Source organism: Petaurus breviceps, unplaced genomic scaffold, assembly GCF_028583685.1.
Source record: "Petaurus breviceps papuanus isolate PSGF00001 unplaced genomic scaffold, PetGlider_PUasm1.0 64, whole genome shotgun sequence".
In the NCBI taxonomy this organism is placed as follows: domain Eukaryota; kingdom Metazoa; phylum Chordata; class Mammalia; order Diprotodontia; family Petauridae; genus Petaurus; species Petaurus breviceps.
This window is the reverse complement of record NW_027186428.1, coordinates 6,699,862-6,716,671: the sequence shown is the minus strand read 5'-3', so window position 1 is coordinate 6,716,671 and position 16,810 is coordinate 6,699,862. Positions and strand designations below refer to the sequence as shown.

The window sequence follows — 16,810 nt, the reverse complement described above, 5'->3', positions numbered from 1 at the left end:
TTCTGATGCAAGTTTAAAATTAGGTAAACTCACAACTTTGTATGGTTCAGCAAAAAGAGGAGAGTTAGGTGGGAAGGCTTCTTCACCCTGATGAATTTCCTGATTTCGCCTTTCCCTTTCTTTCATACGAAGCACATTCCGGTCTTCACGGTTCATGTTGCTATGAACAAAAACATAATATTCTATCATGGATAGAAAAGGAAGGGGAAGGGAAGATAAAATAACATCAGTTGTATTGAATATGTCTATCCAGCACTTAAAATTGGAGAGTTCCTTATCACAGCCTCTCTCTCAAACAAGAAAGGACACTACCTAAGTATGATCATGAATTGGTGAATGTTGTTTCTCTCTAGTCACTACTGAAACATGTTTCACTAGTGAGTTTTATAGAATTTACACATGAAACCATAACCAGAATTGTCCAACCCCTCCACCAACACACTTTTCAATTAATGTAAGTAAATCTGTTAAAGGGAGTTTGCTACAAATCAGTCAAGGGAAATTTGTAAATATGATTTCTCTAAATTCTGAAGGAAGGCACCACTGAAACCCAACTTACCACCATTTACTATTATGTGTCTAGGTTTTCTTCTTTAAGAAATCTCCTAAGGGGCAGCCAGGTGGCACAGTGAGTAAGAGCGCCGGCCCCAGAGTAGGGAGACCTGGGATCGGTTCCAGCCTCATATACTCGGCACCCACACAAAAATAACTGGCCATGTAACCTTGAGCAAGTTACTTAACCCCGATAGCTTTAAAAAAAAAAAAAGAAATCTCCTAACTTTTATTTTCTACTAACTGAATTATAACCACACTCACTCCTCCCTCCTCCCCTTCCCTTTCTCCCATGTCCCCACAGGCCAGTGCTTGTTCTCTACTTTTCATCTACCTTATTTTGATTTCTTTTTGTTCCCAACACAGCTTCCTTGGTGTCCATCCTGTATGGCAGTTTGACCTCAGCTTTGCTGTTGTTCTAGATTCCCTAAAAAACGACATTTCTGCTCTAAATACATTAATATTTCAATAAATGGCAAAACTGGAGGATCTAATCCAGGTTTGCTGGGGGTGGGTTGTGGGGTTGGGAGACCATATAGCAAATTTATCCAAAATTATCTTGGATTAATATCACTAGATTGTACAGAAAAATAGAAAATTTTACTTTAAAGGGGAAAAGGATATTTTTATTTCTTTAACTGTTTAAAATGCTCTACTTCTACTAAGAGCAGAACAATGGGAGCCAGCAGAAAGAATTTAAGCAAAAGATAACTAAAAGGAGTAATTAGAATGGGTTACCAAGGGAGGCTATGTGCAACCTACTTCCCTGAAAATCCTGAACCATTTGTCCTGGTTTTATTAGGAACAGCTAAGCTAATGGCAAAGATAGAGACCAGGCAATTCTTCTAGTCTTGTGCTATGTATTTAAACTAACAAGAAAATTATAACTCTTTTGTTTAATTAAAAGAAAGATATTAAGACTTAAGTAAGAAACGAAAAATAGGGCAATTAAGAGCACTCGCTTGAATGCTTAGTATCAGCAGGTCAGTATCTGAGAACAAAAATATTAATTTTACAATATTTGATACTGTCCAAATAGACATTTCATGTAGTCTTTTATTAAGAATGCCCTTTAAAAAAACTTCTGAATGAACACTTAAGCCAAAAATCTTATCAGAGCATTGGGATATTATATAAAAATAAGTTTATAAACTCTTTGAAAGGAAAGACAATGTCTTCTACTTCTTTGGTCTCTCCCATTCCTAGCACACTGCCAAGCACACAATAACATTAATAAGTGCTTGCTGATTATTTGATTCCTTTAGGTTCTGAAGTTTTACTAAAAGCTGACTTGTCAACCTTAAAAAATATTGCTACCTCCTATAACTTTCTTAAAATAGCAGATGAGTAGGGAAAAAAGTTAAAAGACTATGGTTTATCTTAATTTGCTTTGGTCATGACAAAAGTAAAGACTTTTGTTTTTGAAATGTATGCTATTATGCAATTCAACATTTTATTTACATTAAATTTAGTTTTTAAAGTTTCATCAAGATTATTTGTAAAAATTTTCATTATCTTCTTTTGAAGGAGGGAATGAGAATCACTGCTATTTTCTTTTAAAAAATTAGTAAAGAGAGGCTAACTTGCCATTTTTTAAGTCCAGCTGCTTCTTTAACTAAACATGAAAATAGTTATTTCAATAAAACTGAACTTTTTCCCCTCCTCTCTTTAAAACACCAATATGTTTATTACCTAATTAATTTGAACTCCTCATTGAAAATCTAGAATAATTCTGGTAGGAACTGGACTAAAGTTTACTTAATCCCTGCAGAAAAAAAAATTCCTTGGTAACAAATTCCATGGAAATTGTTTTGTGTAGTAATAATTTTATCTAAAAATTATCATATCGGATGAAATTACAATCTGAACCCATTGAGTTTAGATATAAAATAGCTTCTCTTTGAAATGAGAAAGTAAAAACAATTAGTCAAAATTTCATAGGAGATGTATATAAATACTCCTTGTGTCTCATGCCCCACCTATATTCTCTCTTTATCCCAGCTTCTGAATGTGAAATTTTCATGAGTGATTTAGAAGTTGAGATGAGTTTGTTTTGAGGTCTTTAATATGTCTTGAAGTTGGAAGAAGTAGAAGTATAGTTCCTACTTGACAGAACAAAAATAATTATAAAATTTCCCTAGTCTAATCAGAAAAAGCACTTATAAGAGAACAGACATTAGGATTATAACTTCTTTGACCATCCAGACACAGATATAACTTTTACAGAAGAGGCATAAATAAGCTTCTGTTTATATATATGAGAAACCTGAGATTCAAAAGGGCGAAGTGCCTCCGCTGGTGTTTCAAGGCCAATGCTCTATTACACTGCCTCCCCTAACTATTTTCCATATTGTCAGCACTTTTACACAAGAGGCTGTTGTTACTCCTCATTTCACCGAAACAACCATCTCTACAGAGAAATTTAAAATTAGTTATACACTGTGTAGCTACCCTGGCTTCTAGGCCACCTTATCAATCTCTGGGAACCTCCAAGCTCCACTCTTCCCTTTAAATTTATGGTGAGGTTTTTAAAAGACAAGTTTGAAAATAATAAAAGGAAATATGAAGTTTACTTTTCTTGCTCCTTTAACAACCCCCCCCATTTAAGGAGGGGCTAAGAGTGCCCGAGTAATCCTATGTTAAAAACTTATGTTCAATTCAATTCAATAAAAGGTTAAGATGCCTACTAAATGGAAAGTAATTGTGCTAGGTACTGAGATACAAAAGGAAGCTGAAAACCACATCCCTCATCTCAAGAGGTTTACAATCTACTAGTAAAGAGAGATAAGTCATGTACAAAATTAGGATGTGGTGGGGGTAAAGGAGTGATTTAAACAAAGGGCTGTCAGAAAATTTGAGACCCATTTAGGAGAAATCAGGGAAAGCTCATGGAGCAACTAGCATCTGATCTAAGTCTCATGGAAGATTCTAACAGGCAAAGATGAGGGTACTCTCTTGATTATTACCAGTGACAAAAATATTGCATGAAAACAGCAAACCGGTGGAAAAAACTGACACTGAAACAATTCTTACTTAACTGTACTTAATACAAGACTCTTAGAGCAAAACCTGATATGTGACAGGAAGCCAGGGTGCACAATGCCAACTTTGATTGCTATACACAAGACAAGAAAAAAGGATTTTCAGGCATCTAGGTGTCATAGCTGACAACACTGGGCCTGGAAATAGACTTGAGTCTTCCTGTGTGACCCTGGGAAAGTCACTTAACCTGTTTGCCTCAGTTTCCTCAACTGTAAAACTGTAAAGATCAAATGAGATAATATTTGTAAAGTATTTAGCACAGTGTCTGGCACATAGTAGAAGCTTAAAAAAGATGTGTTCCCTTCACCCTCCCTCTGCCACTGCTCAAATGATAGTCTAACACTTTCTATTGTTTAAAGATGACTACAAAATGGATAATTTTGATTACATTAAAGTGAAAAGGTTCTGTACAAATAAAGCCAATGTCACCAAGATTAAGAGGGAAGTGGAAAATTAGGAAAGAATTTTTACAACCAATGTCTCTGATAAAGGCCTCATTTCTAAAATATACAAAGAATTGAGTCAAATCTGTAAGAATACAAGCCACTCCCCAATTGATAAATGGTCAAAGGATATGAACAGGCAGTTCTCAGAAGATGAAATTAAAGATATCTATAAGCACATGAAGAAATGCTCTAAATCACTATTGATTAGAGAAATGCAAATCAAAACAACTCTGAGGTACCCACATCTCACCAGTCAGATTGGCTAAGACGACAAAACAGGAAAATGATAAATGCTGGAGAGGATGTGGAAAAAATTGGATCACTAATGCATTGTTGGTGGAGTTGTGAATTGATCCAACCATTCTGGAGAGCAATCTGGAACTATACCCAAAGGGCTATAAATAAGTGCATACCCTTTGACCCAGCAATACCACTTCTGGGATTGTATCCCAAAGATATCAGAGAAGTGGGAGGAGGACCTGTATGTACAAAAATATTTATAGCAGCTCTTTTTGTGGTGGCAAAGAATTGGAAATCAAGGGGACGCTTGAACAAGTTGTGGTATATGAATGTAATGGAATACTAACTGTGCTATAAGAAATGAGAAGCAGACAGACTTCATAATAACCTGGAGAGACTTATATAAACTGATGCTGATCGAGAAGAGCGGAACCAGGAGAAATCTCTACACAATCAGACATAACGTATATGTGAAGACCAACTTCAACTGACTGGGCTCCTCTCAGCAATGTAAGATTATAACACAACTCCCAAAGATTCATGATTGAAAGAGATACCCACATCCAGAGAAAGAGATGTGGAGTCTGAATGAAGATTGAAACAAACTACTTGCTCTCTTTCTTTTTCTTGTTTTGTTTTGTTTCCTCTTTCCCACTGATCATTCCATCAGTTATCAGCCTTCTTTACAACCTGACTAATGATTAATGTGATCCATGATGGGGGGAGGGAAGATGGAGGAGAAAATTTGAAACTACAGGGACCGTGGAACTGAATCTTGTAAAATAAAAGTAAATTTAAAAACATTTTTTTTTGCTTTTTGAAAGGCAATTGGGGTTAAGTGACTGATCCAAAGTCACATGGCTAGTGTGTCAAGTGTCTGAGGCCGGATTTGAACTCAGGTCCTCCTGACTCCAGGGCCAGTTCATGGCACCACCTAGCTACCCCCCCACCAAAAAAATTTTTTAAGATGTCCAGAGCTAACTGGTTTTATCATGTCAATTTGGGAAATGAGATGCTTTAACTCCAAAAACTAAAATTCAAAATTTTGAAGCAACCTCTTCTTTTTGAAAATTTAATCAGACATTTACAGGTGCACTGCCTAAGGCCATACACATTAGCACAGAAAACAGTTCTTTTTTTGATGAGACTATATAGCGATTTGTCAAAAATTTTGATGTAAGAATGTCAAAGGCTTCAGTGTTTTGGTTCTATCTTCTCATAGACAATTCCCCTGTATTATACGTACATCCCTAATCCCAAACCGTCATTTCATAAAACCATGCCCCTCCTTCCCCTACTGATCTAATCAGGAGCAAAACTCAGACCCCACTAATAAAAGGGCATAAATCCATCAACATTATTTTTTAAATTTTTTTTTTAAAGCAATCAGGGTTAAGTAACTTGCTCAAGGTTACATGGCCAGTTATTTCTGGGTGTGGTGCTAAGTATCTGAGCCCAGATTTGATCCCCAGGTCATCCCGACACTGGAGCCGGTGCTCTTACTCGCTGAGCCACCTGGCCACTCCTAAGCAATTGGAGTTAAGTAACTTGCTCAAGGTTACACAGCCAGGTGTTTCTGAGTGGGTGCTAAGTGTCTGAGCCCAGGATTTGATCTCCAGGTCATTCCAACACTGGAGCCGGTGCTCTTACTCGCTGTGCTACCCTGGCCGCCCTAACATTATTTTTTATAAGGGGGAAGGGAAGGGAAGGTCACAGTGGTACAAAAAGAAAGGAAAGGATGCAAGCAAGATTTCCCTCTTAAGTCATCTCTATGCAGTTCCTACCCTAATGGGAAGAGAGTACTAAAGGTATTTTTTTGGAGGTCAAATATAAGGTCCACCCTAAGAGGTATATTACAGTAAGGTTCCACATTATACTGAGAATTGTGGAAAATAATACATTTCTGGAAACTACAGGGGCATTAAATAAAAAGGAAAGCAATAATGTGCCACACACTTTGTGTGTGACTTCAAGGACAAAGCACCTAAGCTAAGCAGTAGAAGGCAATCTCAACATGAATGTTCAATGAAAGTAAAGTGAGTTCTCAGTATTTTACAACTGGTCAGAACTAACATTTCCTAGTAACATCTCATTACATTAATTATTAGTTCATTTTAACATACAAGTCAGATCTAATTTAAATAGCTGACTTTGTTATCAAACTTCCTACAAAAGTAATTACTTGAAAGGCTGGTTTTTCAAGGATTTATTGGCACAGTTAAATCATCAATTACTTTAGGTACTACAGGCCCAAACACCTTTAGAAAGTGATCTTTTCAGAAGACCAGTCTAACTGGTAAAAAAAAAATGTTCAGTCTACTAGAATAAGATTTTGAGTCAGTTGCTTTCACTTTTTCATGGACAAAAAGGTCTATCACACCTCAGAGTTGGAGAAAGTTCTAATGTCTGCCACCAGTTGGTCATTAATACTTTGAGGTCCTTTGTTAGAATATCTAAATTAATACAAAATAACGTTATTACTGCACCCCAAATATTCACTGTCTTCAGGAAGATTCTGAGAAAAAATTTAAGAAAGTATTACAAACAATATTCTCAATAAATACAAGTAACAAAATACAGGGGAAAGGCCCAAATAAAACAAAACCTAAACCATCTAGGGGTTTTAAAGAGGAGACAATCTTTTTTTTTTTTTTTGAGGGAGAAAGGCAAGGCAATTGGGGTTAAAGGACTTGCCCAAGATCACACAACTAGTCAAGTGTCTGAGGCCAGATTCAACTCAGGTCCTCCTGATTCCAGGGCCCATGAGCTACTAATTGCCCCACCTAGCTGCCCCAAGATAATATTTTTTTTTAAAAGCTATCTGTTCTGTTTCCTTGTGATCTATTTTCCTTTTATGTACCCTTAAATTTTTATTGCCTTTGTATTTTATACATTTTAAGACAATATTTATGCAGTTCTCCTATCCCTTTCGTGGACAAACTCATAGAAAGTTGCTGTCCTCATTTCCTACATTTCCTCTTGTCACTCATTTCTCAACCCCTTGTTGATTTCCAACCCTATCAATTTAATAAAAACTGCTCTATAAACTCTAAATACAAAGGTTTTTTACTCATTCTACTAGAATGCTGATTCTACTACTAAGATGTCTCTATAACTTTGGACATTTTGGGTTATCCTTTCATTCTCTAGCCATGATCTTCTCTACTTATCTGACTACATTCTTCAAATACTTTTAATAGACCATCCTACAACTCCAACCCTCAAGTACAGGACACAAGTTTTCCTAAGCTTCTATACTGGACCCTCCTCTCTCTTGGTGATTCTCATCAGTTCCCATGAATTAATGATTCTGCAATATATATTCTAACCTAAACTCTCTCTCTTAAAACTCAGTGTCCCCACATAAATCCTCGGCATTCCTATATATTTCTAATGAAATTCAACAGCAAGAGATAGAAAGAGAAATCCCATTTAAAGTTAATGTAGACATTATAAAATATTTGGGAATCTACCTGCCAAAACAAACCCAGGACCTATATGACCACAACTACAAAACACTTTTCACACAAATAAAGTCAGATAGAACTAATTGGAAAAATATCAATTGCTTGTGTTTGGGTAGAGCTAATATAATAAAAATGACAATTTTACCTAAATTAAATTATATATTTAGTGCCATACCAATTAATTTACCAAAAAACTACTTTATAGAGCTAGAAAAAATAGTAACAAAATTCATTTGGAAAAATAAACAGTCCAGAATATCAAGGGAATTAATGAAAAGAAATGCTAGGGAAGGTGGACTAGCTATACCAGATTTCAATCTGTATTATAAAACAGCAGTCATCAAAACTACTTGGTACTGGCCGAGGAATAGAGGAGTAGATCAATGGAATAGATTAGGCACACGAGATTCAGAAGTCAACAACTATAGTAATCTATTGTTTGATAAAACCCCAAGACCCTAGTTTTTGGGATAAGAACTCACTATTTGAAAAAAAACTGCTGGGAAAACTAGAATATAGTATGGCAGAAACTAGGCACAGACCATTATGTAACACCATATACCAAAATCAAGTCTAAATGGGTTCATGATCTAGGTATAAAGGTTGATACTGTAAGCAGTCTCGGCAAACAAGGAATAGTTTACCTGTCAGATTTGTGGAGAGGGAAAGACTTTATGACTAAATAAGAATTAGAGAACATTATAAAACGTAAAATGGATAATTTTGACTACATGAAATTGAAAAGTTTCTGTACAAACAAAGCCAATGTAATCAAGATTAAGAGGGAGGTGGGAAATTGGGAATCTTTACAACCTATGTCTCTGACAAAGGTCTCATTTCTAAAATATACAGAGAACTGAGTCAAATTTATAAGAATATAAGTCATTCCCTAATTGATAAATGGTCAAAGGATATGAACAGGTAATTTTCAGAGAAAGAAATTAAAGATATCTATAAGCACATGAAGAAATGCTCTAAATCACTATTGATTAGAGAAATGCAAATCAAAACAACTCTGAGGTACCACATCTCACCAGTCAGATTGGCTAAGATGAAAAAACAGGAAAATGACAAATACTGGAGAGGATGTGGGCAAATTGGAACACTAATGCATTACTGGTGGAGTTGTGAACTGATCCAGCCTTTATGGAGAGCAATCTGGAATTATGCCCAAGGGGCTATAAGTAATTTCATATCCTTTGACCCAGAAATACCACTTCTAGGGTTGTATCCCAAAGAGATCATAGAAGCAGGAGGAAGACCCATATGTACAAAAATATTTATTGCAGCTTTTTTTTTGTGGTGGCAAAGAATTGGAAATTAAGGGGGTGCCCATCAACTGGGGAATGGCTAAACAAGTTGTGGTATATGCATTTTATGGAATGCTATTGTGCTATAAGAAATGAGGAGCAGACGGTCTTCATATTTACCTGGAGAGGCTTATAAGAACTGATGCTGAGTGAGAAGAGAGAGGAGAAATTTGTACACAATTACAGACACAATGTATGTGTGATGACCAACTTTGATAGACTGGACTCTTCTAAGCAATGCAGTGATATAAGTCAATCCCAAAAGACTCATGATGGAGAGAAATGTGTGCATCCAGAGAAAGAACTAGAAAGAACTGAGTTTATATCCAGATGGAAGCAAAATACCTGATCTTTTTCCTTTTCTTGTTTGGTTTTATGTCCTCTTTACCATTTTTCATTCCATCTGATACAATCAGTCTTTATAAAGTGACTGATGTATAATGTAAAGTATTTACAGATCCTATACTTGACTATATGCCGCCATGGGGGGGAGGGGAGGGAGGGGGAACAAAATGTGAAACTCAAGGAATTGTGGAATTGAATCCTGTAAACTAAAAGGAAACAAATTAATTAAAAAAAAGATATAGAGAACCCCAAATTCCCCCCCAAAAAATCTCAGTGTCATATAGTCAAATGCCTACAACTAGAAGTTCAGGCTGCATCTCAAATGTAACATATTCAAAACAAATAATTATTTCCAACCTAAACCTGCTCCTCCTCCAAACTTCCCTATTTTGGTCATGGCTACAAGATAAATCAACAAAAATCTTGGTGCAAATTTGAAAGACACCAGGACTGGGAGTCAAACTGATTCTTGTCTCACTTATGCCACTAACTTACTAAGCTGAGTGACTAGGCAAAGGTAAAGACATTTCATCCCTCTAGATCTCATTTCCTTCTATTTTGCATCTGGGTGTAATTAAACAGTAGTTTGTATGAAAAAGATTTGAGGGGGTTAATGAACTACAAACTGAATGAGTTGAGAGCAAGATATGGCATTCAAAATATTAATGTAATTATGAACAATTTAAGAGAAACATAGCAATAGAGCTAAGATGGCAGACTGATAGGAAGTAGTATGGCTAAAATTCCTCCAAAGTGATCAAGAAAATGTACCAGACAGATGTGGAAATGTTTTCCATGACTTCACATGTATAACTGATAACAGACTGCTTGCCTTCTCAATGGGTGGGGGAGCAGCAGGAGAAAGAATTTAGAATCAATTATTTTTTTATATGGATGTCATAAAGAACAAAAAATAAAGAAAAAGAAAAAAACGCACCAGTCTTAATTTTGATGGAGAAATCCAGAGAAAGTCACAGTGAGCTATTTGTCTAGCATACTTCAGCATAGGGAGACATAAACAGAGGTCTCTAGACATTGGGAACAGGTCAGGTCTAGAACAAATGAAATTCAAGCACTCCTGTGCCCAGGGAAAGGTACTAGGACAAGTGGAGATCCCGGAATCTCATAAGCATACAAGGCACTGCAATGGGGGCAGGTGCGAACTGGTACCTTTATTATCTACCACCTAGTTCCAGATCACAGAGCTAGTGCAAATTGAGGAGAGGACCTGCACAGGGAGTGGCATTCCAGGGTATGGGAGGCCCTAGGCAGTGAACTAAAAAATGAGGATGTTGATAAAGCATCAGAAGCAGCCATGTGACTCAAAACACAGGGGAAGACTAAGTAAGTTCTCATTTCTAGCACCTAACCTAGCCTGCAGAGGAATAACTAGGGCAGTAATTCCAGACCAAAGCAGAGCCTATAATTCTGCCACTCTGAATCAACAGCACATTTCAGTTAGCTGACAGGAGCTGGATCCAAAAGCAGTCTTCTCTTGCAGAGACCCAAACCTACGTCAAGAACTTTCAGAGCTCAGACCAGGGTGTCTGTAATCAAGATTTTGCCATGAATGAAGTCACTTTGAGTGCAGTGAAAGCTTGCAGGGTCCCAGCCTGTTTCTGAGATCCTGGAATAAAACAACATTTAATACTGGCCCAGAGCTTCCTTACAGAAGTCTAACAAAACCCAGACCTAACACTGAGCCCAAAATCAATAAGTAGGCTGGAAAAACAAGCAAGCAAAAAAACCCAGTTCCATTATAAAGAGCTGTTATGGTGGCAGGGAAGCTCAAGATGCAAACCTAAAAGAAAAGAGTGACTCCAAAAGATCTACAAAGCCTTAGAGAAAAATACAGCTTAGACACAAACTGAAGTAGAATTCCTGGAAAAGATGAAATAAGAGTTTTGCAAAAGCTTTTATAAATGAAATGAGAGTGCTTGATTTAAAAAAAAGAGAGCTATAGAAGAATTGGAAAGGGAATTAAAAGCTTGGTTCAAGAGGTACAATAAAACCTTAATCAAGCAACAAACTCCATGAAAATGAGAATGGACCAAAGACCTGCCAATGATTCCATGAGGCAAAAAGATTTATTAAAAGGAAGTCAAAATATGGAAGAAAATGGAAGGTTTCTCATAGCAAAAATAACTGACCTGAAAAACAGACTGAGGAGAAAAAATTTAAGTCACTCAACTATCTAAATGACATGACCAAAAAAAGGAGCATAGATCTTTCTCTTTCAAGAAATCTTAAAAACTGCCCAGATCTCTTAGACCAGAGGACAAAGTAGAAATAGAAAGAATCCACCAGTTATTTCCTGAAACTCCAAAATGAAAACCTCTCAGAAACACTATAGCTAAAATCCAGAGTTTCCAAATAAAAGAAAAAATATCACAAGCAGCCAGAAAGATTAAGTACCAAGGAGCTAGTCAGGATCATCCATGATTTAGCAGCTACTATTAGAAAGGAATGGAGAATTTGGAATATAATTCCAGAAGGCAAAGGCTTTCAGCCTAGAATAACTTACTCAGGAAAAATGAGTATAATGTTACAGAGCAGAAAAAATATGAACCTTTAACAAAATGATGAAATAAAGGACTTGCAAATATGTCCACTTGTTAGGTAATAGCTGAATAAATTGTGATATGGCAATGTAATATAACGTTTTCAACTCAACAGTTATTAAGCACCTTCCATGTAGAAGGCACTCTCCTTGGACCTCAAGGAGCTTATGTTTTACTGGGGAAAGGGGGATATACATATATGAGTAAAAATAGTACAGAGTAATTTGGAGGGCTAGGAATAGTTTACCTTTCAGATTTATGGAGAAGAGAAGAATTTATGACCAAAGAAGAAATATAGAACATTATGAAATGTAAAATGGATCATTTTGATTACATTAAATTGAAAAGTTTTTTGCACAAAGCCAATGCAACCAAGATTGGGATGGAAGTAGAAAACTGGAAAAGAATTTTTGTAACCAGTGTCTCTCTGACAAAGGCCTCATTTCTAAAATATATAGAGAAATGAGTCAAATCTATAAGAATACAAGTCATTCCCCAATTGATAAATGGTCAAAGACTAAGAAGAGACTGCTTTCAGATGAAGAAATTAAAGCTATCTGTAGTCATGAAAAAATGGTCTAAGTCACTACTGATTAGAGAAATGCAAATCAAAACAACTCTGAGAAACCATATCACCTATCAGATTGGTTAACATGACAAAACAGGAAAATGATAAACTTTTGAGATGTGAGAAAATTGGAACACATTCACTGTTGGTGGAGTTTGTGCAATTTGGAACAATGCTCAAAGGGCTATAAAACTGTGCATACCCACTGATCCAGCAATACTGCTTCCAGGGCTGTATCCCAAAGAGAACATACAAGGGGGAGGAGGACCCACATACACAAAAATATTTATAGCAGCTCTTTTTGTGGTGGCTAAGAACTGGAAATTGAGGAGATGATCATCAACTGGGGAATGGCTCAACAAGTTGTGGTATATGAATGTAATGGAATACTATTGTGTTATAAGAAATGATGAATAGGTGGACTTCGGATAAACCTGGACTTATATGAACTGATGCTGAGTGAAGTGAGCAGAACCAGGAGAACATTGTACACAGCAATAGTCACAGAGTAAGGTGACTGACTTTGATAGACATAGATCTTCTCAGCAATGCAGGGACCTAAAACAATTTCCACGATGGAAAATGCCATCCACATCCCAGAGAAAGAAATATGGAGTCTGAATGCAGATCAAAGCAGACTATTTTCTTTTTCTGTTTTGCTTTTTTCTTTCGCATGGTTCCTCCCTTTCATTCTAATTCTTCTATACAACATGACTAATGTAAAAATATGTTTAATAGGAATGTATATGTAGAGCCTATATTGGATTGCATGCCATCTTGTGGAGGAAGGATGGGGAGGGGAAGAAAATTTAAAACTTATGGAAGTGAATGTTGAAAACTAAAAATAAACTTATTAAAAAACAATAATAAAATAAGAATAATAAGGGGAAAGTTATATACCCTTTGACCCAGCAATACACTTCTAGGGCTGTATCCCTAAGAGATCATAAAAATAGGAAAAGGACCCACATGTACAAAAATATTTATAGCAATTCTTTTTGTGGTAGCAAAGAATTGAAAATTGAGTGGATGCCCATCAATTGGGGAATAGCTGAACAAGTTGTGGTATATGAATGCAATGGAATACTACTGTGATATAAGAAATTATGAGAGGGGCGGCTAGGTGGTGCAGGGAATAGAGCACCAATCCTGGAGTCATGAGGATCTGAGTTCAAATTTGGCCTCAGACACTTAACACTTACTAGGCATGTGACCTTGGGCAAGTCACTTAACCCCAACTGCCCTGCCTTCCCCTCCATAAAAGCAAAAAACATAAAGAAAGAAAGAAATGATGATTAGGCAGATTTCAGAGAAACCTGGAAAGACTTATATGAACTGATGCTAAGTGAGCTGAGCAGAACCAGGAGAACATTGTACACAGCTACAACCATGTTGTGCGATGACTAACTTTGATAGACTTAGCTCTTCTCAGCAATGTAAAGTTCTAAGACAACTTCAAAAGGCTCAGGATGGAAAATGCTATCTATCCATATCCAGAAAGAACTATAGAATCTGAATTCAGATCGAAGCATACTTTTGGCTTGCTCTCTCTTTCTTTTGCTTTGTTTCTTCTGTCTCATGGTTCATCCCATTGGTTCTAATTCTTCTTTACAACATGACTAATGTGAAAATGTTTAATATGAATATATATGTAGAACCTATATAAGACTGCATGCCGCCTTGGGGAGGGGGGAGGAGAGAGAGGCAGAGAAAATTTAAAACAAAAGCTTGTGGAACTGAATGTTGAAAACTAAAAATAAACTTTTTTAAAAAACTAAAAAGTACTGGTCTAGACTTGATCAATGCTCTCATTAAAAATCTTTTTGCCAGTATGATAAAATACAAATTTCTCAGCTTAGAATTTTATTACAACTCTCTACATACTTTGTGTTCTAGCCAAACTAGAGTTAACTGTTCATCAAACTCCACCTTTTATCTCTTGCCAGTGCTTCTGCACAGTCTACCTCACCTCCACCTCATGAATATCTGTTTTCTTCAAGGTTCAACATAGGTACCATCCTTAAACAAAGTCTTTCTGACTCAGGTAAGTGTTTTCTCCCTCTCCAAATTACTCTGTACTATTTTTACTCATATATGTATATTCCCTCTTCCCCAGTAAAACATAAGCTCCTTGAGGTCCAAGGAGAGTGGCCTTCTACATGGAAGGTGCTTAATAACTGTTTGTTGAGTTGAAAACGTTATATTACATTGCCATATCACAATTTATTCAGCTATTACCTAACAAGTGCACATATTCTTTCCAGATTTATGCTCTTATCAACAAGTTACCAATAAATGTTGCTCTTACCAATAAATTACTATTAAATCTATGACTATTTTGGTATAGGTAAGTCTTTCTTTTCCTGTTAATAATATCCTTTAGCTAGTCCTAACAATGGTGTCATATACATGAAATTCCTGTATAAATGTAGCCAAATTATTCTCTAAAAAGTTTATTGCCATAAATACAATGTTGGGTAACCTAATGAATTGATTCAACCACCCTGAAAATCATTTTGGAACATGAAAGAAAAGTAAAAACTACTTGTCACACCTTTCTCCTTTCAATAAGGAGGCAGGGACTATGAATGTTGGAGAGTAATTACACACTGTCAGATGGACAGCATGTTTTGGCTGGTTTTGCTTAAATAGTTTTCTTTGATACAAGGAAGGGTTCAATGGGAAAGGGAGAGAAGGGAATTAATTGAAAATGCCTATCGTGTAAGATGAAAAGGCAACCAAAAAATAACAAAAAAGAAAAAGAAAAAATTCTGTACTAATTCACACATGCCCATTTATGTAATAGAAGGGACCTCAAAAGACCATTTAGTATAACCTCTTCCTTGACAAGAATCCCCTGTACAAGATGACCCCCTCTCCTTCTGCCCCCATCCCCCACTATGGTCAGACACACTTTGCATGAAGCATTCCAATAAGTGAGAACCCACTAGCTCTTATCTAATATTACCTCTCTCTCTGTCTCTGTCTCTCTCTCCCCTAGGGTTATCATCTAAAAATCTGACTTTAACTACATTGTTGATTTGGGGAAGAAACAGAACTTTGATTTCTTTGATATGAGAACTACCAATAAGGAAACTCCCTCTACCAGTGTAGTACTGAAAACTACTGCTTCTTTATCAGAAAAAGTCTCAAAATGGTTGCTCAGCCCTAGTGCTGAGACTTTTTCTTCCTATTTCTCCTACATATCACATTATTCCATCCTCCAATGTGCTGACACAGATCAGGTTTTCCTTCTGCCTCTTCAGATACTTTTTCTTCTTTATTTTCAGACTAAATCTTTCTTCCACTTTTTGAGTTCAATTTGCCTGTATAACCCTAAGGAGTAAAGAGATGTTCCTTGAGGCACTTTACCTTCTCTTTGAGAAGGGAAACAATGAATATAGTCTGTATTTTTAATATAAATAAGGACATGTGACTGTGGCAAAAATACCAACACTGCATAGGCTGGACTTTGTATCAAATGAATGCAAATTGAGTGAGTATACTTAAATTTTAAATGACAGCACAGACCTGGCTCTGCATCACAAAGTGCTTGTTGTAGTTTACTGGGACTACACAATAACTGTATCAGGAACTACTCATAGGCTTACACCATATATTCCTTTAAGGTCTTGAAGGCAATTCCACAAAGAGTAAGACTAGATCTCTTTGTATTTATTACATCTTTCAACATGCCCTATCTTGATTTGTAAACCTAACTTAGGGAACTTGCAAATAAGCACTTTGTGATTCATCTAGGAACAATGTAGAAGATATTACTACTATTTTGGGGAAGGAAAAATAACTTTACACTATTTCATTCTCAGTAAAATGCATGTTTTACAGAAATAAAACATTTTGCAGATCACTGCAAAACTCTCCTTATTTTCTCCTTCATTTTGGATGCTATGTTTCTCTTTTCTTGGGAGGGAGAGAGGTAGCATTATGATAATAATATTAATTTTAGAAAAAAGAATGAATGTCAATCATTTAAAAAATAAGAGAGCAAAAGGAAGTTCAAAGACAAGCAAGACAGTGGTGCAATTACCAAGTTAAATTTGAATATGAAAGAAAAACAAGCTTCACATAGTGAAATAAAAGCTAAAATGTATAAAAGTTTACAGTGTCACATAAAATCCCTATTTTTTACATATGAAAATGTTAATGTTTGTTGATGGCTGTTAGGTTCATAAAAGTAATTTTTATTTTTAAGATTAGTCCTCCTTATTTCACTCAGTCTAGGAGATAGAGGCTATTCATAATCCCAATCCCACTACTG

General features: G+C 36.1%; 1 protein-coding gene across 4 annotated transcripts in view; it reads right to left on the bottom strand.

Annotated features, from left to right (window-relative positions):
* Positions 1–16,810, bottom strand: part of AFF4 (ALF transcription elongation factor 4) — an 88,358-nt gene that overhangs the window by 43,093 nt on the left and 28,455 nt on the right. The window contains exons 2-3 of one of the 4 annotated variants that reach the window (XM_069103845.1): positions 887–979; positions 34–182 (exon numbers count right to left, since the gene is read on the bottom strand). The exons of 1 other annotated variant lie outside the window; for it this stretch is intronic. In XM_069103845.1, coding sequence (XP_068959946.1) covers positions 34–156 — 123 coding nt within the window. In that variant the 5' untranslated portion in view covers positions 157–182; positions 887–979. The remainder of the gene's footprint in view (positions 1–33; positions 183–886; positions 980–16,810) is intronic. 2 more of the 4 variants (XM_069103844.1, XM_069103843.1) reach the window with 2 other exon arrangements.